Below are 26,916 nucleotides of genomic sequence, written 5' to 3'. Positions count from 1 at the left end.
TTAGACGGGGTCGGGGCCCGCACCGGGGAGGGCCTCGGCTGAGGGGCCGAGGGGTGCAGCCACAGGGGAGGGGGTGTCACTCCTGGGCCCGGGGCTGGGCACATGCGTTGCGACGCGGGGCTGCCCCCGTGGCTCCCCAACCCCAGAGGCTGCCTGCATCCTAGCTGCCTGCCTTCCAGCATCTGGGGCGCCTGTGGCCAACACAGGGGAAGGATGCAGACCTAGTGCCCAGACCCCCGCCGCCTCTGGGCATCCCGGCCCAGGGTGTGTGCGCGCAGAGGGAAGCCTGTTCGCACTTCTAGGGGTGCGTCCCGTGTGCAGTCCCAACCTTTCCTAGAGCCCCGGGCCCCACATGGAGGCGAGCCTAATCTACCTCGTCAGTCCGCTACTCAAACCCATCCACTGGGCAAGTTCTCTCCCATTCTTACTCCAGGGGGGCCAATGCGTAAAGGCAGCACCTGTTACTCAGGCCCCAAACCTAGGGTGACCCTGGAGCTCTCCAGTGGATGCCCGTGGGCATGGCCTGTCCACTCAGTGGCCACTCTCACTGTTTTGCACAGCCCCAGCCTCCTCCCCTGTCCTAGAAGCAGGTGAGTTCACACACAGCCAGCGGCACCATGTCATTCTCTTGCTGAGAACCACAAAACGGCTTCCCTTGTTCCCTCCAACACAACACTTTGATTTCCAAACCTACTTTCTTACCCCAGGTCCTTTGCACATCCAGGTCCTGCTCACTTGAGCCAGCTCTTGCCTGGGTGTTCACTCGACTGGCAGATTCTTGTCTTTGACATGCCGGCTGGTGCTATGCTTAGGGACCCAGCTCCTGACTTGGAACTCACCCTGCAGTGACAGAATGGGTGAGGAGGACACGACACACTGCAGCAAATAACAGGTGACATGCAGGGCCACAGAAAGGGGCAGGGTGGGAGCTGCTGTTACCAAGGGTAGCCAAGAGGACATGCACTGAGAGTTGGCCATTTAGGAAAGAGTTGAAGGAAGCCAGGGAATGACTCTTGAAGCTGAGTGGGAAAGAAAGAGCCTTTGAGGCCCTGCACCTGCCAGTGTAAAGGCTCTGAGGTTGAAGTGGTAGTGTCAGTTTTCACTGGAGGGGAAAGGGGTGACACTGTGTTGAACATAGGGCCAGGGGGTTTGGGCTAGGACCCAGACCACCCTGCTGCAGGTTGGTGTCCTAGAAGGACATCTAGAAGGACAAGTCACGATTCTCTGAGATGGAGAATGGAGGCATCTTTGTGGGTCACCAGCATGGAGTCTCTGCTGGAGTAGTTCTGATGTCACCCGGGGCTGGGCAGGCCATGGTGGCACTCAGCACAGGTCATATTCTATTATCGTTGCTCGCTGTTTGTCCCAACAAGACCCAGGGCCTGGTGAACCTGGCAGTGCCACATATTAAGGAAGAGAAGGGGGGGGCATATATCCAACCCCACCCCCCAGACTGTGCATCCTGGGGACTCCCAGGTTGGGGGAGGCGAAGGAGGGGAAACCAATGGACGGGACTCCTCCCCCTCGTTCCCCGTCCCAGCGGACCCTGGGAAGGGTCAGTGGCTGTGTCTCAGGGGAGGGCGTGGGGACTCAGCCACCGCCGGGAGAGCCGCTCGGCGTGGGGAGGGGGCGTCCGGGAGCGCAGGCTCCGCCTCCCACTCCCGCCGGAAGGGAAGGGGAGGCGGTGGCCCGCGCGCCGTGAGCCAGACGCGGCGGCGAGCGCGGCGGGGGCGGTCGGCCCGGGACCGGGTGGCACCCAGCGGGTCGGAGCGGGCTCGCCGCCAACACGGTCACGTGCGCCGTCCCTCCTCTTGCGCCTGCCTCCCCCGCGCGCCGCGCTCTCCATTCATAAATTCTCCGCCTGCTCCGCGGCCACCGGGCACCGGAGCCCGCCGGGAACGCCGCGCAGCCGCCCGCCCGCCCGCCCCCCATGGGCCGCGCGCCCCGGCGCTGAGGTAGGCGCGGCGGGCCCGGGGATACGCCAAGGCGGGCGGGGGCAGGCCGAGGCCGCGGGGCCCGTGGGATCGCCGCCGGCTCCCGACCACCCGCCCTTTCCGCGACGCGGCGAGGCCGGAGGGAGGGAGTGGGGGGAGCCGGGGCGGGCGTGCGGGCCAGTCCGCGGGGCCCTGCATCCCCCGTTAGCGGCCTGGAGAGGGACTCCCCCACCCCCGCCCACGCCCTTGCCCGGCCTCAGTTTCCCCTGAGATGCAGCGAGCGCGATGGCGTCTCCGTCTCCTGGATTAGCCCGAAGCGGCGATGCGCCCGGAGCCCGGCTCTCTGCCTCTCCGTGAGGGCTCGCCATCCCGTCCCCGGGGCTGGATGGGGGCGCAGGGATGGGCGCGGTGGCGAGGGAGCTCGGGAAGGACCCGCGGGACCTCAGGGGCGGGCCCGTGGGGAACGTCCGCCCTCGGGTCTGGTCCCCGCCTACCCCTCGGAGTCCACCTCTCTCTTCCCTCGGCTTCCTGCCATCTTTTCTGGCCTCCTGTCACGGCCACGGCGCTTCTGCCCCCTCCCCCAGCCGGGACTCATTTCCCGACCTACATTTTGCGCGCCCCGTCCCCTTGAGGATACCCGCAGCCTCGGTCGTTCTCGGACCGAGCGCTGAGAACACCTGGCTTTCGCCAGGGCCCCCCCGCCCCCATTCTCGGGGCCTGATTCCCCCCGCTGTCGAGTGGGGTTACAACCCGCAGGGGCCGGGGACGCGGGAGCGGGCACAGGCTCCCCCTCTCCTCTGGGGAAAGGCCGAACGCGCGCCCTGCCTACTCAGGGCTGCGGGGCATCCCGGCCCAGACTCTGCTCCCCGAGATTCCAGAGTGCAGTCCCCGGTCCTTCCCACCGGGAGGAGCTGGCGTAGGGGAGGGCGGACAGGTGCGCTCTCCAGGCAGCCCCTTTCCCGAGGGCTGAGCTCCCCTCCCCGGCCTCAGTTTACCCCGAGCCCGAAGCAAAAGTGGAGGCTGGCGTGCTTGGCCAGGGGAGCTGCTCGTGGAGGCGCAGGGCCCCGCGCTGGGCACTGGCGGGGAGGCGGCTGCAGCAGCCATCTTGCCACCCAGGACCGGCTCAAGCCGCCCTGCAGGAGGCCTCCCTCCCCCGCACCCCCTCCTCTCCCCCAGTGCGCCCTGGCAACACCCCCCTCCCCGCTCGGCCTGCTCGCTCGGTCGCCATGGGAACCGGATTCTTCAGGGCTGGGAACAGATGCGCCTTCTTTGGCCTTTTCGCTCCTGCTAGCACTGGGTGGAGGGGGACAGCTACCTCCCGGAGTTGCGACTTGTGGGCACTGAGCTCAGTCCCTGCACCGCGGTCCACAATCCTGGCACCACTCCCTGTAGAACCAGTCTCCGGGACTGCGGCAGGCCCCTCCTCTCCCCCGATGCGGCTGGCAGGGCCCCTGGGGGCTCCCGGTAGTGAGCGGACAGCCTCAGTGTCCCCGTTCCTCCCAGGGCTGCTTCCCCCTTTCTGGGCAGGGTTCCCGGCCAGCTGCTGCCTTGCTGGGCCGGCCCCACCGGCTGGGGAGGTGGTGGATAGCATACACCTCCCCCGTTTGAAACATGGGGAAGCGGAGGTCCCCGCGTTGATCTAAGCGGGGTGGGGGCTGCCTCGGGGCTCTCCTCCACCTCCCCGTGAGTCACTGCCCGGTGCGGACTCCTACTCCCACTCCCAGGGAGCTAGGAGAGGGAGGGGACAGAGGAGCTGGTCTGAGCAGGCCCTGCCCCCCACCAGGCCCCTCCTCCTAGCTTCAAAATGCAGCCCACGCCCACCATGGCCACGGCCGCCGGCACCGCTGCCACTGTCGCCCTGACCTCGAGGTGGGACAACGCCACCGGCACTCCCACCGTGAGTGAGGGGTTTGGAGTGGGGTGGCTGGGCCGGGCGGGCCCCCAGAGGCCATGCCCAGCGGTCCTGACCCCTGCTGGCCCACAGGCGGAGCCTGACCCCATCCTGGATAACTACGTGCTGCTGGTGGTGGTCATGTCGCTCTTCGTTGGTGGCACGCTAGTGGTGCTGTCCGGCGTGCTGCTCGTGTGCAGGCGCTGCTGGGAGGCCTACCCGCGCTTCAACAGGTGCGCAGCCCACCCACCCCAGCGGCCTCCCCGGGGCCCCGGCGGGCCTGGAGCTGGGGGACCGTGCGAGCGCGCACACGCGCGTGCGTGCCGACGGCAGGCGTGAATGTCAGCCCATGTGGTGTTGGGGGCCCGCTTCTGAGTGCCTGGGGAGCACGGTGTGTCTGCACCGGGGCCTGGCCCCGGGAGCCCGGGTCCCGGCAGGCGGGCCCTCCGACCCACCTTGCCGTCCCGCGGTCCCTCCCCAGAGCGACGGAGGAAGCGGATAAGACCGCCACCACCTACCTGGACAATGGCGCTCGCCCGGCCCAAGGTGCGGCGCCCCGCCAGGCCCGCCCCCTGCCCACCTGCCCGCCCCCTCGGGCCGCCTGACCGGCTGTGTCTGTCTGTCTCCCCCACCAGACTGGGCGCAGCTCGATTCCGACTCATCTCTGTTTCCTTAGAGCCCGCGCGTAGGTGCTCGCAGGCGCGTGCTGAGCGAGTGAGTGTGTGAGCGGATGTGTGCGTGCCCGCCCCGCCCCCGCCGGGACCCGCCCCTCGCCCCGCCCCGCCCCGCCCCGCCCCGGCCGGCCGCCCGCCCAGCGCCAGGCGCGGCCCGCCCGGGGCCCACCCTCTCGGCTCTCCTCGCAGACCCCGACTTCAGGGGGGAGGACCCTGAGGGCCAGGACGCGGAGACGGAGCGCTTCCTGTCCACCAGCTCCACCGGCCGCCGGGTGTCCTTCAACGAGGCTGCCCTGTTCGAGCAGAGCCGGAAGTCGCAGGACAAGGGCCGCAGGTAAGGGGCGGCGCGGCAGGAAGGGACCCGGTCCCTAAGGGATGTCCCGGAGCCTGATGCCCTGTGACTGCGCTCCCTGAGCGGTGGGTGCCGGGTGCAGGCCTTGCTGTCCCCCACAATTGACGGGGTGGGCCGTGGAACCAGGGACAGCAGGTGTGGGGTTGGGGGTTCAGGCTGTCCAATGGAGGGCCGAGCGTGGGGGCCGGGGGGGGGGGGGGGTTGCTGGCTGGCACGGTGACAGGCAGCCGCGCTGGGCGCAGGTACACCCTGACGGAGGGGGACTTCCACCACCTGAAGAATGCGCGCCTCACCCACCTGCACCTGCCGCCCCTCAAGATCGTCACAATCCACGAGTGCGACCTGGGCGAAACTGGCGCAGCCACCCCTCCCCACGCTGCCGCGGCCCCCAAGGCCAACCTCGCCATCTTCCAGGTGAGTGTAGGGGTGGCATCTGGCTTGGGGCTCAGTGGACAGGACAGCGCCCCTGCTGGCGGTCCCTTTCTCTCTGGGCTGGGCTCCTCATCTTAGGACAGGGAGGGGGGCCTGGCTGGGGTGCACAGTGGGCTGTGGGTCCAGCAGTCCCCCTCACCCACCCATGCTCTTTGACCTGTTACTGCTTCCTCCCCTAGCCCCCGGGGAAGGCCCTCACCGGCCGCTCCGTGGGCCCCAGCTCCGCCCTGCCAGGTGACCCCTACAACTCAGCCGTGGGCCCTGCTGACTTCGAGATCAGCCCCTTGGCATCCAGCGACTCCGGGGAAGGCACCTGGGTGAGGGCCCCCGAGCGGCCCCTCCCCTCCCTGCCCCACTCCAGGACAGAGGTCAGCCCGTGGCCTCCCCAACCCTCACTCCCCTTGCTCCTGCCTGACCCCCTGCATGAGAGGAAGAGGGGTAGGCGGCACGTAGACCACACAGCCACCCCTCACACGCACAGAGTGTCCCAGCGGCTGTAAGGTGCAGGTCAGGACCCAGCCCGAGCCAGGGTGCGACGCTCACCCTTGGGGACACCTGTCTGGGGCTGGGAGGACCAGATCTGGCAGGCGCCCGGCTGAACCCCTGAGCTCAGCGTAGCTTCCAGCCGGCCACCGAGCGCCCTTTGCTGCTCCTCTGCGTTCTGGGTGGGGCGCGGTGGCCCTGTGTGCTAGAGCTGCCCACTAGAGTGCAGAGCTGGGCCCAGGCTGGAGCCGGTGTGCAGGGCAGCAAGGGGAGGGCCCTGCCTGACTGTGTTCCTCTTTTCTTCCAGTTGGATCCAGGCACCAGGAGCAGCAAGCCTGCTGGCCCAGGGCCCGCGACGGGGCACAGGGAGGCCGGGCGTGGGGAGGCAGGCCCTGGCTCTGGGGCCGGACCCGTCCTGCAGTTCTTCACCCGGCTGCGGCGCCACGCCAGCCTGGACGGGGCCAGCCCCTACTTCAAGGTCAAGAAATGGAAGCTGGACCCCAGCCAACGGGCATCCAGTCTGGACACTAGAGGTGAGCTGGGGCCCTTGGCAGAAACTGGGGCCCAGGGAGTACAGCTCCCACTGCTGCCCCAGGCAGCCTTCAAGTAGGAGGTTTCACACTCAGGGAGGGGCCAGTGCTCTCGGAGCCCAGGCACGTGCCCCATGCTGGCCAGCGGCACCTGTCTGCCCGCAGGCATCTTGCCCAAGGGTTCCCAGCTGGTTGGGTCGCACACTGGGTCCCAGTGAAGCAATGGGTTGGCAGATCGGTGACCTTCTGTAAGGCACGAGACAACAGTGGTTTTGGATCTGTCGTAAGCCTGTCTGGTCTGGCAGTGTGGAAAGAGCTGCAGACTTTTGTAAATGAGTGTAGATACGCGCCAATAAAACTTTATTTACAACAAAGCTTGCGGGCCCGTTTGGCCCCTGGGCCTGAGCATCCCCAGGCCTGAACTACCGAGACCAGCCCTTCAATCCCTTCAATCCCGCAGAGCCCAGATCATGGAGAGCCCAGGACACAGGGCTTCCTCATCCCCAGACCAAAGCAGGAGCATGTGTCTGGGGTTGGGGAGGAGGGCACCGATGTCTCTACGGACCCCTGCCCGGGGGACTCAGCCAGGACAGGACAGGCTGCGGGACTGCCTGCTGCCTGTGGGGGTGGGCCCCAGTGCCAGGACAGGTGAGGAGACGGCACAAGCCCCCGTGTTGGGGGCTGGTCCAGCTAGCACAGGGAGGGGATGGCCCACTCCACTGCCTTTGGGAGCAGAGACAGAGGCCCTGATTCCTGAGGACGATTAGAGTGGAACGTAGGTGCGCAGGTGCCCAGAACCTGTCTGCTGGCTGACTGGCCTCCGCACACCTGCGGCTTTCCCACCCAAGCTTCTCCCAGGCCCTGCAGGGGGCCCATGGGCAGAGGCAGAGCTGCAAGAGAAGGGCCCCCCGCACCCCGGCCCCCTGCCAGCCTGTCCGTCACGTCACTCTCCCACACACTCCGTTCTGCACTTTGCTTCTGGGGGGCCAGCGCGGGTCTTGGCTCGGGCCGTATGTTTTTGGCCAGAGCTGCTCTGGGGTACTGTTACCTCCTGGACAACCCGACTCACACCTGTTTGTGCCTCGGTGCCCCCCTCCAGCCGCAGAGCGGGGGAACCCTCCCCTGGCCCCGGGCTGACGCGCCTTCCTCTGTACAGGCTCCCCCAAGCGGCACCAGTTCCAACGGCAGCGGGCAGCCAGCGAGAGCACAGAGCAGGAGGAGGGGGACGCCCCCCACGGGGATTTCATCCAGTACATTGCCAGCGCAGGCGCCGCTGTGGCCTTCCCGCCCCCCCGCCCCTTTCTGGCCAGCCCCACCAGCCCGTCCCCCACCCTCGGCAGGTATTTTTCAGTAGATAGAAGTGCTAGGGGTGGACCTGTGGGCCCCCGCCCCCTGCAGTACCCTCCCCCTTGCCCTGGGGAGGGCTCTCCTCACCCTGCAGACACGGGGTTCCAGGCCTCCGGTTCCACCAGCCCTCCTGGAGGCTGCCGCACCGGGGCCACCTCTCCAGCATGCATCCCAAGGGGGAAACAGGGGGAGACAGGGTAAGGGCAGGTGGGGCCCTGGACGATGGCCCCAGGGTCCCCAAGACAGGATGCCTGCCCAGTCAGGGCTGTGAGGGGGCATGTGCCTGCTTGGATGTTCCCGCTTCCCGGTGGGGTCCACGGCCTGACGGGCTCTGCTGTGGCCTGGTGCTCCTTCCCACCTGCCTGTGTTCCTGACAGCTGCATGGCCCTTTCTCAGAAACTGTGACCCCTTCAGCCACGACCCGCACTACTGCCCCCGTGGATGGGAGCAGTGGGGTGGTGAGGTCCAGGACTAGAGGCTGAGTGGGGCTACCCTGATCCAGTCCATGCCCAGCCAGTCCCTTCCACACTGAGATGTTAGGAAGAAAGCAGCCCCACAGGACAATGTCCCTCTCTCCAGGTGAGAGCTGGCCACCTGTGCTACAAGCAGGTGCTTGGCTGAGACACTGTAAAAAGTGACCTGGTTGAAAAGCAGGTCCCAGGAAGACTCAGATCTACCCAGAAAATATACCCTGCAACAGGGACTGGCAACATTTTTCTAAAAATAAATTCATTTTCCGCAGAGCCTGGCCAAGCCTAGGGGGTCCCCACCCATGCCCGCCCTTCCGGACCCAGAGTCAGGGGGGCTGGGGAGAAAATGCAGGGGCGTGCACAGCCTTCTTGACCGCTGCGGCCTGGCTTGCAGGCTAGAGGCAGCCGAGGAGGTGGGCGCCGCGGGAGGAGCGAGCCCCGAGTCTCCCCCAGAGTCTAGCGGCGGCGTGGGGCCCGAGCAGCTGCAGCAGCAGGAGTCCGATGGCGAGCGGGACTCCGGGCCGGAGCAGGCGCAGACCAGCTACCGGGATATCTGGAGCCTGCGCGCCTCCCTCGAGCTGCACGCCGCGGCCGCCTCGGACCACAGCAGCAGTGGCAACGACCGCGACTCGGTGCGCAGCGGCGACAGCTCGGGCTCGGGCTCTGGGACCACCGCGCCCGCCTTCCCGCCGCCCTCGCCGCCGCCCACACCGCGGTCCGCGGACGGCGAGGCGGGAGGTCCGCGGAAGCTGCTTCAGATGGACAGCGGCTACGCCAGCATCGAGGGCCGCGGCGCGGGCGACGACGGGCTGCCCAGCGCGTCCGAGAAGCGCTCCTCCTTCACCAGCGCCGGCCGCACGGCCACTGTGGGCAGCAGCTTCGAGGGGGCGCTGGCGCCCACGGAGGCGCCCGCCCGGCCCCGCAGCCCCCGCGCCTGGCCCCGCCGCGCCCCGCGCCGCGACTACAGCATCGACGAGAAGACAGACGCGCTCTTCCACGAATTCCTGCGCCACGACCCGCACTTCGACGACGCGCTGCCCTGCGCCGCCCGCCACCGCGCGCGCGCGCACCCGCACCCGCACGCGCGCAAGCAGTGGCAGCAGCGCGGCCGGCAGCACAGCGACCCCGGCGCGCGCGCCGCCCCGCCCGCCCCGCCCGCGCCCCCGTTCCGCCCCGACCCCCGGCCCCCACGCGCGCCTCTGCGCCGCGGCGACAGCGTCGACTGCCCGTCCGAGGGCCGCGCGGGCGAGGACCCTGCGGCGCCCGCCATCCCGGTCATCGAGGAGGAGCCCGGCGGCGGCGGCGGCGGCGGCGGCTGCCCCGGCTCGGGCCTGTGCGTCGAGCCCCCGGGGACGCTGCTGGACAAGCTGGCGGCCGGCCTCGACGACAGACTGTTCCCGCCGCGCCTCGCCCAGCCCATCGCCGCGGCTCCCGCGCTGGCCGCCGCCGCGCCGACGTCTCCCGACCACAGCCCGGCCTAAGCCCCGCGCCCCGCACCCGCCTCGTCAGCTTCTCGGCGCCGCTCGGGGCCCGCGCCGCGGGACGCGCCTCCAGCCGCCCCCCGGTGCGCGCGCTCTCGCCCTCGGGTCACCCTCGAGCGGCCTCCGGTGCGCACGCGCACAGCCCACCCCCGGGCACGGAGCCGGGGCCCGTGCGGGCCTGGACCGGAGGGAGCGGGGCCGCTTCTCCATCGATCTTTGGCCTCGACGGCAGCCGCGGCGCGGGGCCATCTTGCACACCGAACGCCGGGAGGCGCGCGCCGGTACCGCACCCGGGAGGGTCCGGGCGGAGGAGCCGAGTGAGGCGCATACGCGGGGCGCCCCGAGAGGGGCCCACGGAGCCTCGAGGGGGCCGGGCCGGGCCGGGCCGCACGCGCGGGAGTCTGCCCCGGAGCCCATGCGGCGAGCTGGGACCGCTCCGTGGCGGCGCGGGAGCCGGGCGCGCTGGCCCTGGGCTGGCCGGGTGGGTGGAGGCCGCAGCCGCCCGGGCCCCGAAGCTGTTTACCTCACCGCGGCCTGTGCTCGCGACCCCCGGCGCCCCCTGAGCAATAAGCCCCGGCCCGCCCGCCGCCCCCTCGTCCCCGCGCCCGCCCCAAGCATGTGAGCGGGCCGCCCGCCGCCCCGCCGCCGCACCGTCCAAAGAGCTGCCACGACTCCCGTTTGGAGACACACGAAACCCAAACGACCAAGGATTCAAGTTTCCCGAGCTTTATTTATTGCCAAAAGATGGGGCCGCCCGCGCCTGCGGCCGCCCCCCCCCCCCCCCCCCCCCCGTCCCGTCCCTCGGAGCTTCCTGCCGGCTGTGCTCCATCCCGTGATGGTGTTTCTCGTGTTTGTTTTCTGGTTGATTATAAACATTTACCGCACACGCTCGCTTAGTCCGCGTTTTCTCTGGGGACCCAGGAGCACAGAGCCCTCGGAAACCGGCCGGGTCCGGCGATCAGGGAGTCCTCCCGCTGCCCCACTGGGCACTGGCGGGCCCTGGGGCTGCGCTGAGGATCCTGCTGAGCTTTGGGGAGACCGGTCACCACAGACAGGACTGATGTCCAGCACGGTTGAAGGCTGACCCCCAAGGAGGACCCAGGTCCCACCACTTGCCAGCCTGCTGGGCTGGGAGGTCCACCGAGAGGGCTCGGACTCAGACCCATTGCCTGCAGGACAGCGGTGCCGCCCAACAATTCCCACACACCCTTCACAACCACAGCTCAAATCCACCGGCTTTATTTTTTTCTTAAAAAAAAAGAAAAAAGGAAAAAGAACCAACCAAACAGCAACAACAGGGCCGCGGCCCAGCTCCCTCGGGCTCGGGGCATGCATCTCGGCGGGCAAGCCTGTTCCTCCCGCGGCCGTGGTCTGAGCACACCACCAGCTGCGGGAGGCGCCAGCATGGAGCAGAGTGAAAGGAAGTCCGGGCGGGGCGAGAGCCAGCAGGTCTGAACATAAAGTGCACGGCAAGGGCTTCCCGCCTGGCCGCGGGCCACCACGCCTCCTCCTCCTCGGGCCAGGGGAAGGGGCCCAGCACATGGCTGCAAAGTCATCAAGAGGTCGTGTCTGCTGGCCGTGAGGGAAAGGCCAGACCCCAGACCCTGCAGTCCCCCAGCCACAGCCCTCCAAGGCCCCTGGCTTCCCAAGGGGCAGTCGGCAAGGAGGCGGTGGCCTTCCTGGGCAGCAGGCGTGGGCCAGCAGTCGGCGGGAAGACTGAGGACCTGGGCCGCGGCACCTGGCTGGGGCTCCATGAGACGGGCTGCAGACGGAACACACGGGTCACTCCTGGGCCGGCAAACAGGCTCTGCGTCCCAGGGGGCAGGCCCCACCCCGATATTAGGGCGGGGAAACTGAGGCCTGCTCATATAGGGCTGTCAGACATCCAGAGAGACCAGGAAAAGCAGTGCTGACTCCAGGGGTCACCCGGACGTTCACGCGCTGCCCAGTGGAGTTACGCACCAGCCTCCACAGAGGAAGCCGGGTTCCCAGCCCTCTGAGCTGGTTCTGATGCGGGCAGGTAAGCACCACAGGGCCACTGGGGCGGCGAGCAGCTCCCCCGGAGAGCGCACCCCGCCTGCAACCTGAGCAGCATCTCCCGCTCCCCTGGGGCACGATTTCCCACCACACACACCTTCTCGGACTGGGGCAGGCAGAGGCAGGAACGGGAAGCGGAGGGTGGCGGGGCAGCCACCAGGATCAGAGCCTGGGCCAAACCGAAGCCATCCCCACCTCCCTCCCACACACCCACCCACAGCGCCCCCTATGCCGCAGGGTGGAGTTCAGCATCGCCCGGAGCTGGCAGGACAGGCGGCCAGCCGGAGGGACCCCCTCCTGCACGCGGGAGCGGCTGCCCCAGCTCCAGCTGCCTGGCCAGGGTCCAGCTGGCCGTGGCGCGGACTGACAGAACAGGGACGGCAGACCTGGCGGCCCCAGCAGGCAGCGGCTGCAGCGGTGTCGGGCCACGAGCAGTCGTGCCTGAGCACGGTCCCCGCCCTCCCCCACAGGCCCCTGCAGTGGCCCACCTGCGGGTGGCCGCCCTCACTGCTGCTTGCAGGCCGACAGCCGGCGGATCTTGCTGCTGGCGGAGCAGGCCTTGCGGGTGGGGTTGGAGGCAGCGCTGGCCCGGCGCTCTGCCCTGGATCTGGTGCTCAGCGGCGCCGACTCGGTGCCGTTGGCGCACAGCACTTTGGGTAGGCCCCGGCTCTGCCCGTTCTGCCCAGACTCCTCCTCTGGGACCTGTCCTAGGAGGGAGAGGGCGAGTGTGGGCTGATGGGAGCCTGAGGCGGACAACCTGTGCCCCCTGCCCTGCCCCAATCCCCAGGCCTAGGTCCTCTCCAGCCAGCCAGCCCAGGCTCCTCTACCACCTGCCCCCCTGCCCACCCAGGTCCCGCCTGCGGATCATCTCATCCAGCTAGAAAAATAAATGCCCTCAGAGTCGGCCAGCCAAGGGGGGTGCCCAGCCCTCGCTCACCTGCCTGCCCCTGTGCGAACTGGGTTTCTGCACTCAGGAGGGCCTGGCCCCGCTCACCCTCCACCCCAGCACATGGTGGAGGACCAGGGTCCCGGGGCACAGGGCCCTATGCCGGGCCCGCTCACCTGTGTGGAGGCCAGGCCTCACTGGGCCCTGTGGGGCTGAGAGGAGCTGGGCTCAGGCCAGGTGGGCAACACTCATCTTTCCCCTTGAGGCCAGCCTCAGCTCCCCATACTGGGCACGGGGCGAAGAGACCAGAGCCAGGGGCCTGCTGTGTCCCTACTCGCTACCAGGCAGCACCGGCCCTTGCTGGCGTCCGGGGGGCGGTCACAAGCCTGGAGCCGCTCGACTGCCTCGGTCCTGTGCTCTGAGGTGTGGCGGGACGAGGAGGAGGAGGGCACACAGGAGGAGGGCACACAACCGACCTGCCAGGGCCCAGAGCTCATTCAGCGCACGTGGAAAATCAGCCTCTTGCCCGCACCCCACCCTCCGCGGACTCGGGTGGGAAGCTGCCCTCAGCCGCCTCCAGTCCACCTCTTTGTCGGCACAGAGCCCCCTCTAGGCCAAAGGTCCCCACTATCTGACTCAGCAGCTTCTGGAACTTGCCGTGAGCCACCCCTATGCACACAGGAGGCATCCTAGATCAGAGCTCGTCACTGTTGACAGGTTTCTGCCAGGGAGAGGCCTTGTGTGGGGTCAAGAGCCCCGCTGCGACAGGGAAGGACCTCCGCAGGCACTGAGCCGCTCCACACAGGCCACCTGGAGCCCAGCTACGGGCACAGCCACTGTGGCTGCGGGTCGGGGCAGGGGGGTGGGTACAGGATCCGGCCTCCTGACCCTCAAAGGACTGGCGCATCGCCCACGACCACCCACCTCTGGCCCAAGGCCCGGCACCTGGCTTTCAGGGCAGGAGGCAGACCCCCACAGTGGGGACAGTCCTGGGAGACAAGGCCAAGCAGCTGAAAGCCTCTGAGGGCGACCACAGCACAGGGATGGCAGTGAGGAGGGGACGAGGCCTCAGCACAGCCACTGTGGACCCACGAGGGCTCCAAGAAAGCGTCAGCGGTCCTGGGAGAGGCTCTGCTCCTTCTAGCATGATGGACGGTCGGGCGTCGGACTCCAGCCGGAGAGCCGCTGCGGCACGAGCCCTGCCTCCCATGCACATAGTCAGGGGTCTGGCAAGGGTCTGGGCATGTGGCAGAGTGCTCGCCCCACGTTGCAGAGACAGCAGATGGCCGCCAGCGAGGGCCCCTCCCAAGGCCCTGACACGAGAGCCCCGCACCTCTGAGAGGCAGGACGGCTCTTTACCGTTCTACAGAGGACCTCTCCAAGGCCACAGACACCAAGCACGCATCACCTCCTGGGACTCTACTGTGAGTTCCTGCTGAGCCAAAGCCACTGCCACTTGGGGTCCAGCTCCAGAACGGGCATCTCACACCCCCAAGCACGCCCCCTGCTCAGGTGGGATGCCTGAACCCCGCCCCAGCTCTGCCAGGAAAACAGCTCTGGGCCCCCAGCATTACTGCCTAGTGGGGTGTCCCCAGGGGCCCCACCCACCACACAGGCGACCCCCACACACCAGGTTTGTCTACAACAAAAATGTAACATTTGGCAAACGCGCCAGGGAAAGGCACAGGCACAGGCACAGCGGGGCGGACCTTTATGACAGGAGCCTGCGAGCCCGGCCCCAGAACGCAACGGTGAACACTGGGGGAGGGGCAGCTGCCCTGGCCGCCCTCAGACACCTGGGCAGGGTCAGGGAGGGTCGGTGGCCAGGCACCCAGGCCTGGCCTCTCTGGCACCGGCTGGCACTGCGGGGGGCATCGCTACACTATGGCCTCGAGCCCTGCTGCGCCCCTGGCCTCAGCTTCCTCTCCAGAAAGGTCTGAGCACTGGCTCTTCTGCGCGCCTCGCTCCTCTCTAAGCCCTGCCTCAGACGCCTCCTCGCCACCTGGGGAAGCAAGGCGACACACATCAGGCTGGGCGGCCTGGTGCCAGGAGGGCCGCTGGACCCTCTCAGGCCCGTCCGAGGGGCTGCCCCCTCTCACCACCTGGCAGGATGTGCTGTGCACTCCCCAGAACACAGGAGAACGCCCCGGGGGGGCCTCTGCCCTCCAGAATCCCCACCTGCCTCCGTGGGAGAGGGGAGGCACGGCCACACCCCCAGGGCTGTCTGTGCCCGCCGGGGACACCGGGGACGTGCGCTCTGCCACAGAGGCAGGTGCCACGGAGGCCAGGCCCTGCGGCGCGGCGGCGGCACTCACCGGGCACCGTGAAGTCCTGAGTGTAGATGATGTCATCCTCGACATCGAACAGGCCCTCGTCCCCATTGTCGTCGGCACAGCCGTGCAGGTCCTCCAGGTAGGGCACCACCGTCATGCCGCGCCAGCGGTCCTTGCCGTCCGCGCTCGGCGGGATGGGCACCGGCTCCTCGGCCGGCGCGTGCTTCTTCCGGAACCAGCTGTAGGAGCCCGTGAGTCAGGACAGCCCGGAGGCTCACCCAGCTCCCTGTGCCGCTCGTGCCCTCAGGACAGGGCACGTCAACCTCCGGGCCCACCCCTAAAATCTGTATGGGGAGGCGGGGCGGGCAGGAGACTGAGGGCCAGGAAGGCCCCTGCCCCCCAGACCCCAGCGCCTACCCGTGCTTGCCCGGAACCTCCTCGTTCATGCCTCCACGCCGCCGACCCCACCGCCGGGCCACGCAGGCGCTCACCTGTGCTGCCTGATCTGCTGAATAGAGAACCTCCGGGCGGGCTCGTACTCCAGCATCCCTGGCGGGACAGCAGTGGACGCAGGGGTCAGCGCTGGGCACGCGACCCCCCACTCCCACCGCCTCAGCCGCTGCGCAGACGACACCCCCGGGAGGAGGGGACGCTGGCGTGTGGGAGTGGAGCTCCAGCTCAGGGTGCTACCGGCACCTCCCACCGCGGTCCCCCATGGTCTCCACTGGCAGGGCTGACCCGGGCGTGGGCACAGACGCAGAGTCTGCGGCTGCGTGAGGACGAGGCCCTGCGGCCCTAGGAGGCGGCGTGGTGGGGAGCGGCAAAGCCACAGGCAGGGCCAGTGGTCGGGAAGACAGCCAAGGGGCAGCAGGTGCTTTTCACACAGACGCCAGCGGGAAGCGGGACGGTCCTCTCCCAGGGTGGCGCAGCCTGTGCGCACACGGGCTGGCTCTCTGCCTCGCTCCCGCAAGGGCCCTGGGCCGGGGCAGGAACCACCCCTGAGCCCACCGCTTCCGCTTCCGGCGTCCCCAGAGCAGGCGGCTGGAGCTTCTCGAGCGCAGCCAGAGGAGGGGTGGGGGGCCCAGTTCTGAGAGCTCGGCACGGCACCCACGAGGAGGGCAGCCCTGTTCTCAGGCCACGGGCGGCGACTTGGAGAGCTGGGGACTCGGAACCCTGAAGGTCTGAGTGGGGCCGAAGAGGAGGTGAGACCACGGATCACAGCCCCCGTGCTCAGGGGCAGGAGAGGACCGCCACCAGACCTTAGGGCCAAGACGGTACTCTAGGAGACACTGGGAGCCACCCCACCAGTCCTGGCTATGGAAGAGCCTCCAGGGCACGCACCCGCAGCGCAAAGCTTGGGTGCAGGCAGGCTTGGGTGCAGGGGATGTGCAGACCAACAGCCCTGGCCACCTTGGCCTTAGGTCAAATGAGGTGGAGGGAAGGGAGGAGGCGGCCCCCCGGGATCTGCGCAGAGGCACCCGGACGCCCTCGGCCGTCTAGACCGTCGGCCTTCCTGAGCACTGAGGAGGTAAGGGCAGTCGTGGAGCGAGCAAACAGATTCCGCTCAGGGAACACTCCACCCAGCCGGGGCCTGCCCTTGTCGCCCTCCGGGCAGTGATCCCCTAGCGCCTCGCCCTCGGCCGGAGGGCTGGGGGCCGGGGGGCTGGGGGCGGTGGAGGAGGTCAGAGGTCTGTGCTCTGGGCGCACTCGAGGACAGGGACAGCTGACGACCCTTCCACAAAGCATGCCCGAGAACTTCCACAAACTTGACGGAAGGGAGAAGGCTGGGTCTGAGCAGCGGGAGGGCTGCACCCACCTGGCCACCTTTCGGGGTCCCAGGGGGGGAATGGGGAGCTGCCTGTGTGCCCAGGGCCGGAGTCCAGCCGCTGCTGGCCAGCAGCCCAGCTTGGGCTCTACTTCACTCGCAGCAAAACGTAAAAACTAGCCTGACTCTGTTCTAGAAAACTCTCAAGTGCCTCCAGGGTCATGGGAACCTACTGTCCCGACCGTCAGCTACATGCGGTCTAGGAAGGGAAGGCTCCAACTGGAGGCAGCATCTCCACGAGGACAGGAACCGGGGACAAGTGGGGGCAAGGGTCTGCACGTGCCAGGCCAATCAGGCTCCAGCCCAGGGTCAGGACGCAGGCGTCGCCCGCCCACCCACCCCCTCCCAAGCAACCGCATCCGGCGGCCCAACCCCGACAGACCCGGCCGTGGCCACTTGGGCGCCACCCGCTGCACGGCCTGGGCTGCGCGGGAAGCCACCCAGGGACTCCGCAGCCGCGGTGGGGTGGGGGCACCTAGGGTGCTGGCTGCTATGTTCCTCTGGGGTGTGGGTCGGAAGAGGCAGGAACAAAAGGCCCAAAGCAGCTGTAAGCAGGCTCCAGCCTCAGCCACTGTCAGCTAACTGCGCCCATTCCCTGGAGGGGCTGCCGAGAGGAGACCCAGAGGCCCCCAGTGGTCAGCACAGCACCCCCAGGACCCCCATCACCCCCGGCAGCCTGCTCCCGACCCCTCCAGCCCCACTGGTGCCATCCCGGGGGCCTCACCTCTCAGCAAGTCCGAGAGCGGGGGTCCGCAGTCACCCGGGATCGTGTAGTCCCCCTTCCCAATGTTCTCGAACAACTTGTAGATGTTGTCCCCCTCAAACGGGTACAGGCCTGTTGTGATGTTATAGCTTCGCCCCCAACGGGAAGGAGAGAGGCCGGTCAGTCAGGGCTCCTCCTGCAGTGCTGGCCGGAACCCAGCCTGGCACAGGAGCCTTGAAGCTCCCTCACCCGTGGGGCCCCACACTGGGCGGCAGGAGTGTTTGGAACAGACGGTGGCGCAGGCTACACCACTCGGGATACCCACACCCACCGCGAGATACATCTTACAAGGGTGGCTCTTGTGGTATGTGAATTCTCTCTCGATCAGGACATAAAACGGGTTGCCTGGGCGGCTCAGTTGGTTACTTGCCCAACAACTGACCTCACCCTGAGGTCTCTGGGTTGAGTTCAAGCCCCGCGCTGGGCCCCGCAATGCCCAGTGTGGAGCCTACAACCAGTCAAATAAAAATAAAATAAAATGGAGCCCTGTGCTGGCCAGCAGCTGCCCTACAAGGGGTGCAGGAGGGAAGGTTCTGGGCTGCACTGGTCAGTGCTGGGCTCGGCCGGCACAGCTCTGCAGCTCACACCCCACTCAGGACAAGGGTTCCAGCGAGCCCTGCACCCCAGTCAGCTCAGGCGTGCGTGCTCAGGGCTGTGCGCGGTGGGCAGGAGAACAGAACCCGGGTGGGGGCCTCGCAGCCGGCTGGGCAGCACTGCAACCCGCTCCCAGAAACCAGCAGGAAGACGGGGACGCGCCCTTAGGGCAAGGCGGGAGGCCAGGTACAGCCCAAGGACAGCCAGTATGTGCCCCACATCAGGACTCTGACCCTGAGGACCCCACAAGATGGGAAGGAGCCCCATCTGCTCCTACCCGCGGGGGCCCCCACTCCTGGCCCCACAGCCTCTCTGGCGCTCTGGCCACCCCAGTGTACCCGGGAATGGTATCTGGGGAATCCACTAAGAGGGGCAGGTTCTCGAAGCCTGGAGCCCAAACACGGTTCCTGAGTCCTTGGTGGGTAAAGGAAGGGCCCTGGGGCAGGGAGGCAGAGCAGGGGACCCAGGCCCCTGGGCACTTACAGAGTGACCCCAGCCGACCAGATGTCCACCTTAAACCCAGAGAAGGTGTCCAGGCCGTTGGCAATCTCCGGGGGCTGGAACGCCGGGGAGCCCTGGCTCGTCCTGCACGTGTCGTCCTCAGCAAACGGGTGCAGGGCCTGCGGCAACAGCGCGGCCCTCAGCAAGCGGCCCTCGGGCCCCCGCCCCCGCGCGCCGCGGGAGGGACGCTACCTCGGCCACACCCAGGTCGGAGATCTTGAGCGTGCCGCTGGTGGTGAGCAGCAGGTTGCCTGGCTTGATGTCCTTGTGCACGATGCCCTGGCTGTGCAGGTACTCCAGGCCGTCCACCAGCTGGCAGAAGTACCTGCGGGGGGGGGGGGGGGGGGGGACGACTCTGTAACTGGCCCCGCCCAGAGCCCCCGCCCGGCTTTTACTGCCGCCCCTGGGGTGCGCCTGCCAGGACCAAAGGCAGGACATCGTGGCTCGGCAGTCCCTGCAGCCGGGCCAACGGGAAGGACAGGACAGGCAGCCCGGCCAGGCGACCCCGCCCCAAGGCTGATGCAGCCCTCTGACGCGAGCCTCCCAGGGAAGGCAGAGGAGCCCCCGGCCCCCAGAGGAGCCCCCGGCCCCCAGCTGCTCCCCGGCCCCCAGAGGAGCCCCGGCCCCCAGCTGCTCCCCGGCCCCCAGCTGCTCCCCGGCCCCCAGCTGCTCCCCGGCCCCCAGCTGCTCCCCGGCCAGCCAGCCTTTCCTTCTGCTCCCCGCGAGCCCAAGGCCGTGCCCTGTCCTCCACAATCAGTCCGCCCTCCATGGGACCGTGTCGCCTCCCTGGAACTGCCCCCTGGGGCCAGGGACACGTGACCACGGGAGGGCCAGCTGGCCTGTGGCAGCTCCGTCCTCACTGGGGACATCTCAGGGACCGAGAGGTCTCCAAGCCCGAGGCAGCGGGCGCGCCCGGGTGGGCAGCTGGCGGAGGGGCTGCTGCCCCGCGGCTGGGCTGGGTGTGCTGCACGCGGAGCTCCCAAGGCTGAGGCGGAACACACACCAGAGCGTTCGTCACACGGACGACACAACACCTGTCCCGGGGCCGCCCAGGACGGTCGGTTAATTGTCCCACTCTTGGTTGGCTGAAGTGGTGATCTCAGGGGCCTGAGACGAGCTGCTGGGAGCTGAGCCCCGCGAGAGTCCGCCGGTGTCCCTCCCTCCGCCCTCCGCCCTCCGCCCACAGACCGCGCGTTGTGTCCCCACCACCCTGCCGCGCTCTCTCTGAAAAGAAAATGAAAGAGCGTGCGGCTTGATCTGGGGCCCGGCCCCCCGGAGCCCGCGGGCAGCCCCACAGCAGGACTCACCCGTGGGCCTGGCACACGGGGAAGCGCTTCTCGGGCACGCTGTCCAGCATCTCCTGCATGCCGCACACGCAGTACTCCATCACCATATACGTGCGGCGCTAAGGAAGACACGCCGCGGAGAGCCCGCCCCGGGGAGCGCACGGCAGACGCCGCATGCAGGGCCCGGGGGGGGGGGGGGGGGGACCCCGACGCTTCCGGGGCTGCGTGAACAGAGCTAAGCAGGAGCCCCCGGAGACAGCGAGAAAGACCGCAGGGATGACAGCGCCTATCGGGCAACTCGGCCCTCCCGCTGGCCCGCCCAGGGTCACCTCGTAGAGGCCAGTGGCTGCCTCGTCTGGGCTCAGCGCCCTGGACCCACAAGGAGGCCTCCCCAGGGATTCAACAGCCTGAGGAGCTCCATCCACCCGAAGCCCAGGAGGAGGTGAGGAGACACAGCCTGCAGGACAGAAAGGAGGGGTCACCGGGCCCCACAGGAAGCGGCCAAGTGTCACAGGCCAGCTGGAGAGGAGGACAAAGCCCCCACTGTGTCCCCAGCAGGGGTGGCCCTGAGAGCAAGCTGGAGGGGCGCCGTGGGCTTGACACCCCATCAGCCCGTGCCCAGCACTTCTGTGGGAAGACACCTGCCCCCCACTGAGACCTAGGGCCCCCACAGGCCTGCTCCCTAGACCTGGAGCTGCCCAGAGCCTCACCCCCTGAAGAGATGAGGCCCATCCCCAGAAGGGAAAGGGCGGAGGCGGAGGCACTGCTGCAGGATGACGCCCCGAGTTCTACCCGCACCAGAGGGGCCCTGGATGCCAGAGGCAAGGCGAGCCCCCCAAGCTCGGAGCCACCCAGACCCGGCACCCCACTCCCGGGCACAGGGTAACGGGAGGGCCCAGCAGCCACACAAGTAAGGGAGGTCTGAGACACTGTGGGGCCCCGGCAGATGACCCGAGGCTTTACGGTCCACGCCCTGTGGCACCAGCTGCTGCCGCCTTCCGGGCCCCCAGCCGGAGTCACAAAGGGGCGGCTTCAGGGTCTGGAAGACGGTGCTTGAGGCCCACCCCTGCCCCCCCAGCACAGCGGCCACAAGGATATATTTTTTGCTTCTCTTCGTTGTATAGCACGTCCACCAGCTGGATGACGTTTTTGTGCCGTAATCTCCTCAGAAGTTGGATTTCCCTAAGGACAAAAACAGGCATGAGCAGGCCCACCAGTGAGCAGGGCTGGTGCCTCGTGTGTCCGGATCGGCCCACGCCCTCTGCGTGGGAGGAAGAGCGAGCTTGCCGTCCGGGTGCCGTGCAGAGGACACACCGGGCTCCGATGCGCATGGGCGCCGGGAGGGCCAGCAGAGCTCTCCTGCTTCCCCTCCGACCGCGCAGTCCGTCCCGCGGCAGCAACAGGGGCTCCCCCGAGTCTGCTTCAACAGGGACAACCCCATCCGGAAGCTTTCTGAACATTTTAATGGAACAGTCCTCCCGCATGAGGGACCATAGGGCGCAGCACAGGGACGGCAGGTCAAGTGCGGAGCGGGCACCTTCTATGTGCCACGGCCGCGGCTCAGCTCCCCAGGCCACCCAGCATCCCGTCCGTGCCTCCCCGGAGGAACAAAGCCCCAGGCACCGCGCCATAGCTGGACCGGCTCCATGAGGACCCCCTTCCCCTCCCTGGCGCCCCACAGCCCTGCAGGAAGGATGGAAACCCTTCTCCCCAGAGCCCCTGCTCCAGTCCTGGCATGGGGAGAAAGCAGCTGCACCGGCCCTGCCAGGAGGGATACCAAGGCACAGCCATCCGCCTGGCGCCAGCCTTGCCCACAGGCCCGTGCCAGCGCCGGCTGCTCTGCAGATGGTGCTTCACCTGTCCGGGCTCTGGGCAGGCGCTGGGGGAAGGTACGGCCGAGCGACCAGCCGAGTCAGCAATCCCATGCAGGTGTGCCCGTGGTAACCGGAGCACGTCCCCGCGGAAAGCCCTATGAGCACGCTCGAGGCAACACGAGCCACAGGGACCCGACGCGGGAACAGCCCCAGGGCTCAGCACCAGGTGGACAGACCAACAGTGTGTCCACCACGCACAGGAGCGTCCTTCTGGCACGAGCAGGGCGAGGCCCCCATGCACTGCCCCGGGACGGCCCCGAGCCCACAATGCGCAGGGAGGGAACCAGACGCAGGAGACCACACAGGGTGTGAGTCCACGCGTGCGACACGTCCCAACCAGGCTCCTCCACGGACAGGAAGGGGGCTCGTGGGGGCCGGGGGTTGGGGGCAGGAGTGGGGAGTGACCGCTGATGGGGAAAGGGTTGCCTTTGGGGAGCTGGCATATTCTGGAAAACGATAAAGGGGACCCCTGGGAATACACTAAGTGCCACCAAACTGTAGGACTGGGAACGCCATCTGGACGAAGTTCTTTGAAAAGTCCTCACCTGGCCGCCCTAGCGAGGACCTAAGAATAGCTCCTCAGAGACTCGGTGCCATCCGGCCCGCTGTCCAGGCTCAGGGAGAAGGCCGCCTCTTCCAGGAGGCCCTTGCTCACAGCCTCCCCCGCCCAGTGCATGAATCCTGTGCCCCGCACCCCGGGTGCAGGCCCTCTGTAGGGCCCTGGAGCCCGCAAACACCCGGCAGCCACCGCCACAGAGCCGCAAGGGCCCCAGAAAGGGCATCCGTGCACGGCACCCACCCCAGACGGGAGACCCCAGGCCCAGAGCCCAGGAGGCCATCAACTCGCAGAACGCAGCACAGCCTCGCGGCCACTTTCCCCCAGACTCGCCCCCAGACTCGCCAACAGAAGCCTGTGCCCACCCCCACCAGAGCGTTCCCGGTGAGACAAGAGTTCTACCCTGGTTTTCCTGGGCTCTTAGACGGCGTCCTAGCCATCGGGCTCCTGAGGTCCTGGGACACTGCACGCGCTTCACGACACACGCTGAGTGGGGGCGACTCACAGACGCTGGGCTCGCCCTGGTTTGTACCCTCTGACCCCAGGGATTTACTCTAGTGTCCAGCGTGAGCAGAGACCAGACTCAATCTTTTTTCCAAATAATTAATGCAGGGTTTGTCGCCCTTGGCCCCGCTGACATTCTGGGCAGGTCAGTCTCTGCGGGAGTGTCCAGGCACTGTGGGGGGGGGGGGGTGGTCAGCAGTATGCCTGGCCCCCACCCCCTCGGCGGCAGGAGCACCCCAGTCCTGCTAACCACAGACGAACCCAGACCCACCCGCTGTCCTCAGGAGCAGGACCACGTCAGGTAAAGCTCTGCTGTAAGGGACCCAGAAGGTCCGTGATGGCCTGGCGCCGACCCTCGAACCCCAGAGCCAGTGCAGGGGGTCCCTGGAAGCCAGGCCCCACCTTCCTCCCCCGCCCCTCCCCACCCGGCCCTGACTCTGGTGCCCTGCACCCGGGGCTCAGACACTCCGTTTCCATCTGACCAATGCGAGGTGGCAGCGACACCCACTTCTGCGACATGGTGTCCCGTCAGCCCCCCCGGCCTGCGGGCTTCAGGGCCACCGCCACGTGCACCTGGCGCACACGCAGAGCAGCTCCTCTCAGAGGCCACCGTCCGGCCCCTGCCGTCCACCCAGGCAGACCGACACCCCCTGAACCACCTGGTCAGCGGCCAGGCCTGGAGGCAGCTGCGGGGGCGCCTGTCCAGGGTCTGCAGCCAGAGTGGAGGCAGCAGAGGCCCGGGAGTGACACCGCCCCAGACGAGAGGGGCATCCATGAAGGACGCAAGCGAGTTAGCAAGCCCTGCGGGGCCAGTGTGGACGGAGGGATCGGCCACGGAGACAGGCCCCAGCTCCTCCAAGCTCCAGCTTCCTGGGCCTGCACACGGGGCTGGGAACCATCAGGGCGGACCCGGCGCCGGAACGACATTCCCCGGCACACTGGGGCGGCTCCCGTCAGCGGATGCAGCCCGGGGAGCCAGGGGCTTCCTCGAGCCGTCCACACCGCCTCCCCCGTGCGGAGACTCCCTCAGGACCCTTCTCTCCATCCAAAGAGGTCCCCGCGGGTGCGTACGACACAGACTAAACCCATGAGCTGACGGCGCCGGCCGGCTGCATCTGCAGCGCAGGACGGCCCGTCAGCGAGCTGAGCTCAGGCCCTGCTGGTGCGGCGCGTCCTTGAAACATAAGTAACATAAAAATCACAAAAATAAAACTAAAAACACCTGTGCTGGGACAGGGAGGCCTTTCCTCTATGCAGCCGAGCAGCAGCCACCTGTGGGGACAGGTGCCGAGGAAGCGGGGCCGGAGAGTCTGCCGCTGAGCGCTGAGTCCCCGCGGCCTCCGGTGGGCCTCCGGTGACTGCGCCGGGGAGAGGCCGCCCCCTCCTGGTCAGAGGCCGTCCCCCCCACCCCCCGGCTCCGCACTCTCCGCTGGCTCCCCCCCCCCCCCCCCCCGCCCCCCCCCCCCCCCCCCCCCCCCCCCCGAGCCCACGGGGGAACCACCGCCGAATCAGCGACCCTCTTCTGGGACAAGCTCACGTCACACACTCCACGCAGCAGAGGGCAGCACCCTCTCTTCTGCGAGGAAACCGCTCTCCACTCCTGCTCCGACGCCCGTAAAGCGCGCTCTCCGTGGTAACGGAAAAGGCCGGGCTGGCCCACCACGGGGGCTGCCCCGCGTGCCGGCTCACCGGGATCACGCCAGCCCCCTTCGCCAGGCCGGGAGCGAGTGGACACGACGGCCGACCCCACAGGAGGGGCCGTGGGAGCCACAGAGCTTCCCCAGAGACCCCGCGGGAAGGGGTGCGCCCCGCCACGCAGCCAGCCGCCTCCGGGCGCACTGAGGGCCACCGCCTCTATTCCCAGCGTCCCCTACAAGTGAGCAGCTTGTAGCGGGCAGCTCGGCCAGGGTGAAGTGAGGCACAGGAGGCGGTGCCTCCTGCCACGCCCCCCCAACCCCGGGGCTCCGCACTGTGCTCACTAGCACCCCCCCGCCCCCGCTGCCGCCCAGAACCTTCCCTGGGGTTGCTGCCGGACCCAAGTGGGCTGCTTATCAGTTCACTGTTGATGAAGCAGAAGAAAAACCGAATGAGGCTCACGAAGCCGCGCAAACTTGGAGAAACACCACGTAGCTGCCTCCAAGGCCAGCCCCGGACAGAACACACAGGGGGACAGGCCCACGGCCACTGCCTTGAGAAGCATCAGCTCCACACAGCCCAGAATGAGATGGAGCCGCCCGGCGAACCCCCATCACTCCCCTCCGCACAGAGACGGGCCAGGGGCCAATGGCCCTGCCAGAGGGACACTGAGCAAGACCCCCCTCACCTCCCAGCCCCTCTGCTGATGCTTCTAGAAATATGGACCAGAGACCCCAGAGGTCCAGGGAGGAGTCGAAAGCAAGGGAAATTGCTAGAAGCAGAGCTCAATGTGGACACGTGCCCGCACGTCTCCAGCAGCACAAACCATAAAAGGCATCAAGTGGAATCAGCGCAAAGACCCGTGGGGCTGGACGGACAACAGGACGCGTCCCCACACACGGGAGTGTCCCCGGCCCCGGCAGGAGCGAGGAGCCCCCATGCGCGGCCCCAGGGACGGACCGAGCCCACGACGCCCAGGCAGACACAGGAGGCCCCGCCAGGTGTGAGTCCACGCAGTGACACGCCCAGACCAGGCTCCTCCGAGGCCGGGAAGGACCTTGCAGGGGCCAGGGAGGGCGAGACGGCTGACGGGCCGGGGCTGCCTGCTGGGGACCTGAAGCAGAGTCGAGTCTCACAGCCGGGTGCGCGGCACTGACATGTGCCTCAACGCTGAGAGTCTGGGTACGCGGGTCACGTACTGGCGAGGCTGTCGCAAGCATAAACCAGAGCTCGGCCACGTGGCGGCTCTGGGATAAAGGGCAGCTTTGGCAGCGTTCCACACACTCCCAGGACTGGCACACGTCCCTACGGCCCCCAGAGCCCAGGGTGGCCGGGGGCCTCCCTCATTTCAGAATCAAGACCCCCCGCCCCGAAAGACCAGACATCAAGGAGGCCGCCAGGACCTTCACGGTGGTTGAGCGGCCTGGCCCCCCTGCGGCCACCTCTGGCGGCTGGCCAGCCAGCCCGGGCTCACAGTGGAACCCTTCCCGATACGGGGCGGGGGAGGGACACATGCCCACTTGGGACAAGAACAAGAGCCAATAAAGCCCAGAGCTCTGAGCGGGGACACACTAAAATTCCACCCACTCACTCCACAGACCCACTCCGCCACTCACCACAAGACAGTCCTGGCCTCACCGAGGCCCCCGCCCGGCCACTGGCATCTGCTCAGAGCTGCCGCCCATCTGCCAGGGACTGGGAGGGCCTGGTGCTCCTGGGGGTCACTCGAGATGCAGAAGCCGCTGGACGAGACCGGCTGGGAAGGCTCAAGGGACCAGCAAGCAGTCTGGACGCAGTTTCTCAAACATGTACACGCTCCCCCTGACCCAAATCTCCACGTGTGGGGACATGCCCTTCAAACACCCTTGCTCTTCTTACGGGACTGTGACATAACGTAACCCACCTCCAGCGCAGAACCACCAGCACAGGGTAGGTCAGAGCTGGCCACAGAGCCCTGCCACCGCCAAGGCCACCAGGACGCCTGACCTCAGAAAAGCAGCCTGGCTCAGGCAGAAGGACAGGGCTCCAAGGACCGTGGCCTGATGGCCAACGGTGATGGCCCCTGTGCCCATTCCACAGGCAGCAGCAAGCGATTTCTATCCCCCAAAGAGTCGATGGAAGATAAAGCCCCAGAGAGCATCCCGGGATGCAGGGCACTCTGCAGAGCGAGCCGCGGCATCACGGCGTCGAGGGTCCGGCCTGCACTTGCGGCCCAAAGCCACCGGCCCGCACAGCCGAAGCCACCACCACCTGCCCCCCGACTGGCCCCAGCCCGGGTGCCTCTCCTTGCATGAAACCCCGCCGGCAGGACCCACAGCCACGGGTCACTCGCTGCCCCCAGAGAGAGGGAGACCCCACTCACGTCCTCTTCCCAACATTCACGGGACCAGTGCACGGGATCCTACGGCCTCTCAGAAAAACAGGGACGAGCAATTTTCTAAAAACAACAAAGGATAAAAATGTAATAATAAAAATGATAAGGAAGGGCGCCTGGGTGGCTCAGTGGGTTGAGCCCCTGCCTTCAGTTCAAGTCATGGTCCCAGGGTCCTGGGATCGAGTCCCGCATCGGGCTCTCTGCTCCTCTCTCT

At 67.8% G+C, this 26,916-nt stretch overlaps 2 protein-coding genes across 8 annotated transcripts in view; one reads left to right on the top strand and one right to left on the bottom strand.

Annotated features, from left to right (window-relative positions):
- Window positions 1-959: 959 nt before the first annotated feature.
- CBARP (CACN subunit beta associated regulatory protein) lies at window positions 960-10,483 on the top strand. 4 transcript variants are annotated; one of them, XM_059388464.1, is made up of 10 exons: window positions 960-1,955; window positions 3,718-3,831; window positions 3,919-4,058; window positions 4,307-4,371; window positions 4,689-4,833; window positions 5,170-5,265; window positions 5,504-5,651; window positions 6,074-6,299; window positions 7,453-7,636; window positions 8,508-10,483. In XM_059388464.1, exons 1-10 carry the CDS (start codon window positions 1,230-1,232, stop codon window positions 9,592-9,594), a joined length of 2,931 nt encoding a protein of 976 aa, XP_059244447.1. In that variant the 5' UTR covers window positions 960-1,229; the 3' UTR covers window positions 9,595-10,483. The 4 variants fall into 4 exon arrangements, with proteins under 4 accessions (XP_059244447.1, XP_059244445.1, XP_059244446.1 ...); XM_059388462.1 differs by having other exon boundaries at window positions 962-1,955; window positions 5,094-5,265; window positions 5,463-5,651; XM_059388463.1 differs by having other exon boundaries at window positions 963-1,955; window positions 5,094-5,265; window positions 5,463-5,600.
- STK11 (serine/threonine kinase 11) overlaps window positions 10,383-26,916 on the bottom strand; it is a 36,712-nt gene continuing 20,178 nt past the window's right edge. For 2 of the 4 annotated variants that reach the window (XM_059388467.1, XM_059388466.1), the window contains 9 exons: window positions 20,858-20,941; window positions 19,781-19,870; window positions 18,666-18,798; window positions 18,456-18,592; window positions 17,340-17,467; window positions 15,282-15,339; window positions 14,833-15,029; window positions 12,120-12,333; window positions 10,383-11,356 (listed from right to left, as the gene is read on the bottom strand). In XM_059388467.1, coding sequence (XP_059244450.1) covers window positions 10,471-11,356; window positions 12,120-12,333; window positions 14,833-15,029; window positions 15,282-15,339; window positions 17,340-17,467; window positions 18,456-18,592; window positions 18,666-18,798; window positions 19,781-19,870; window positions 20,858-20,941 — 1,927 coding nt within the window. In that variant the 3' untranslated portion in view covers window positions 10,383-10,470. Of the gene's footprint in view, window positions 11,357-12,119; window positions 12,339-14,226; window positions 14,520-14,832; window positions 15,030-15,281; window positions 15,340-17,339; window positions 17,468-18,455; window positions 18,593-18,665; window positions 18,799-19,780; window positions 19,871-20,857; window positions 20,942-26,916 lie in introns of those variants that run through there. The other 2 variants (XM_059388468.1, XR_009402260.1) reach the window with 2 other exon arrangements.

This window comes from Mustela nigripes, chromosome 2 (assembly GCF_022355385.1).
Source record: "Mustela nigripes isolate SB6536 chromosome 2, MUSNIG.SB6536, whole genome shotgun sequence".
Classification (NCBI taxonomy): Eukaryota; Metazoa; Chordata; class Mammalia; order Carnivora; family Mustelidae; genus Mustela; species Mustela nigripes.
Note: the sequence above shows the minus strand (reverse complement) of the source record. Positions and strands in the feature narration are given on the sequence as shown.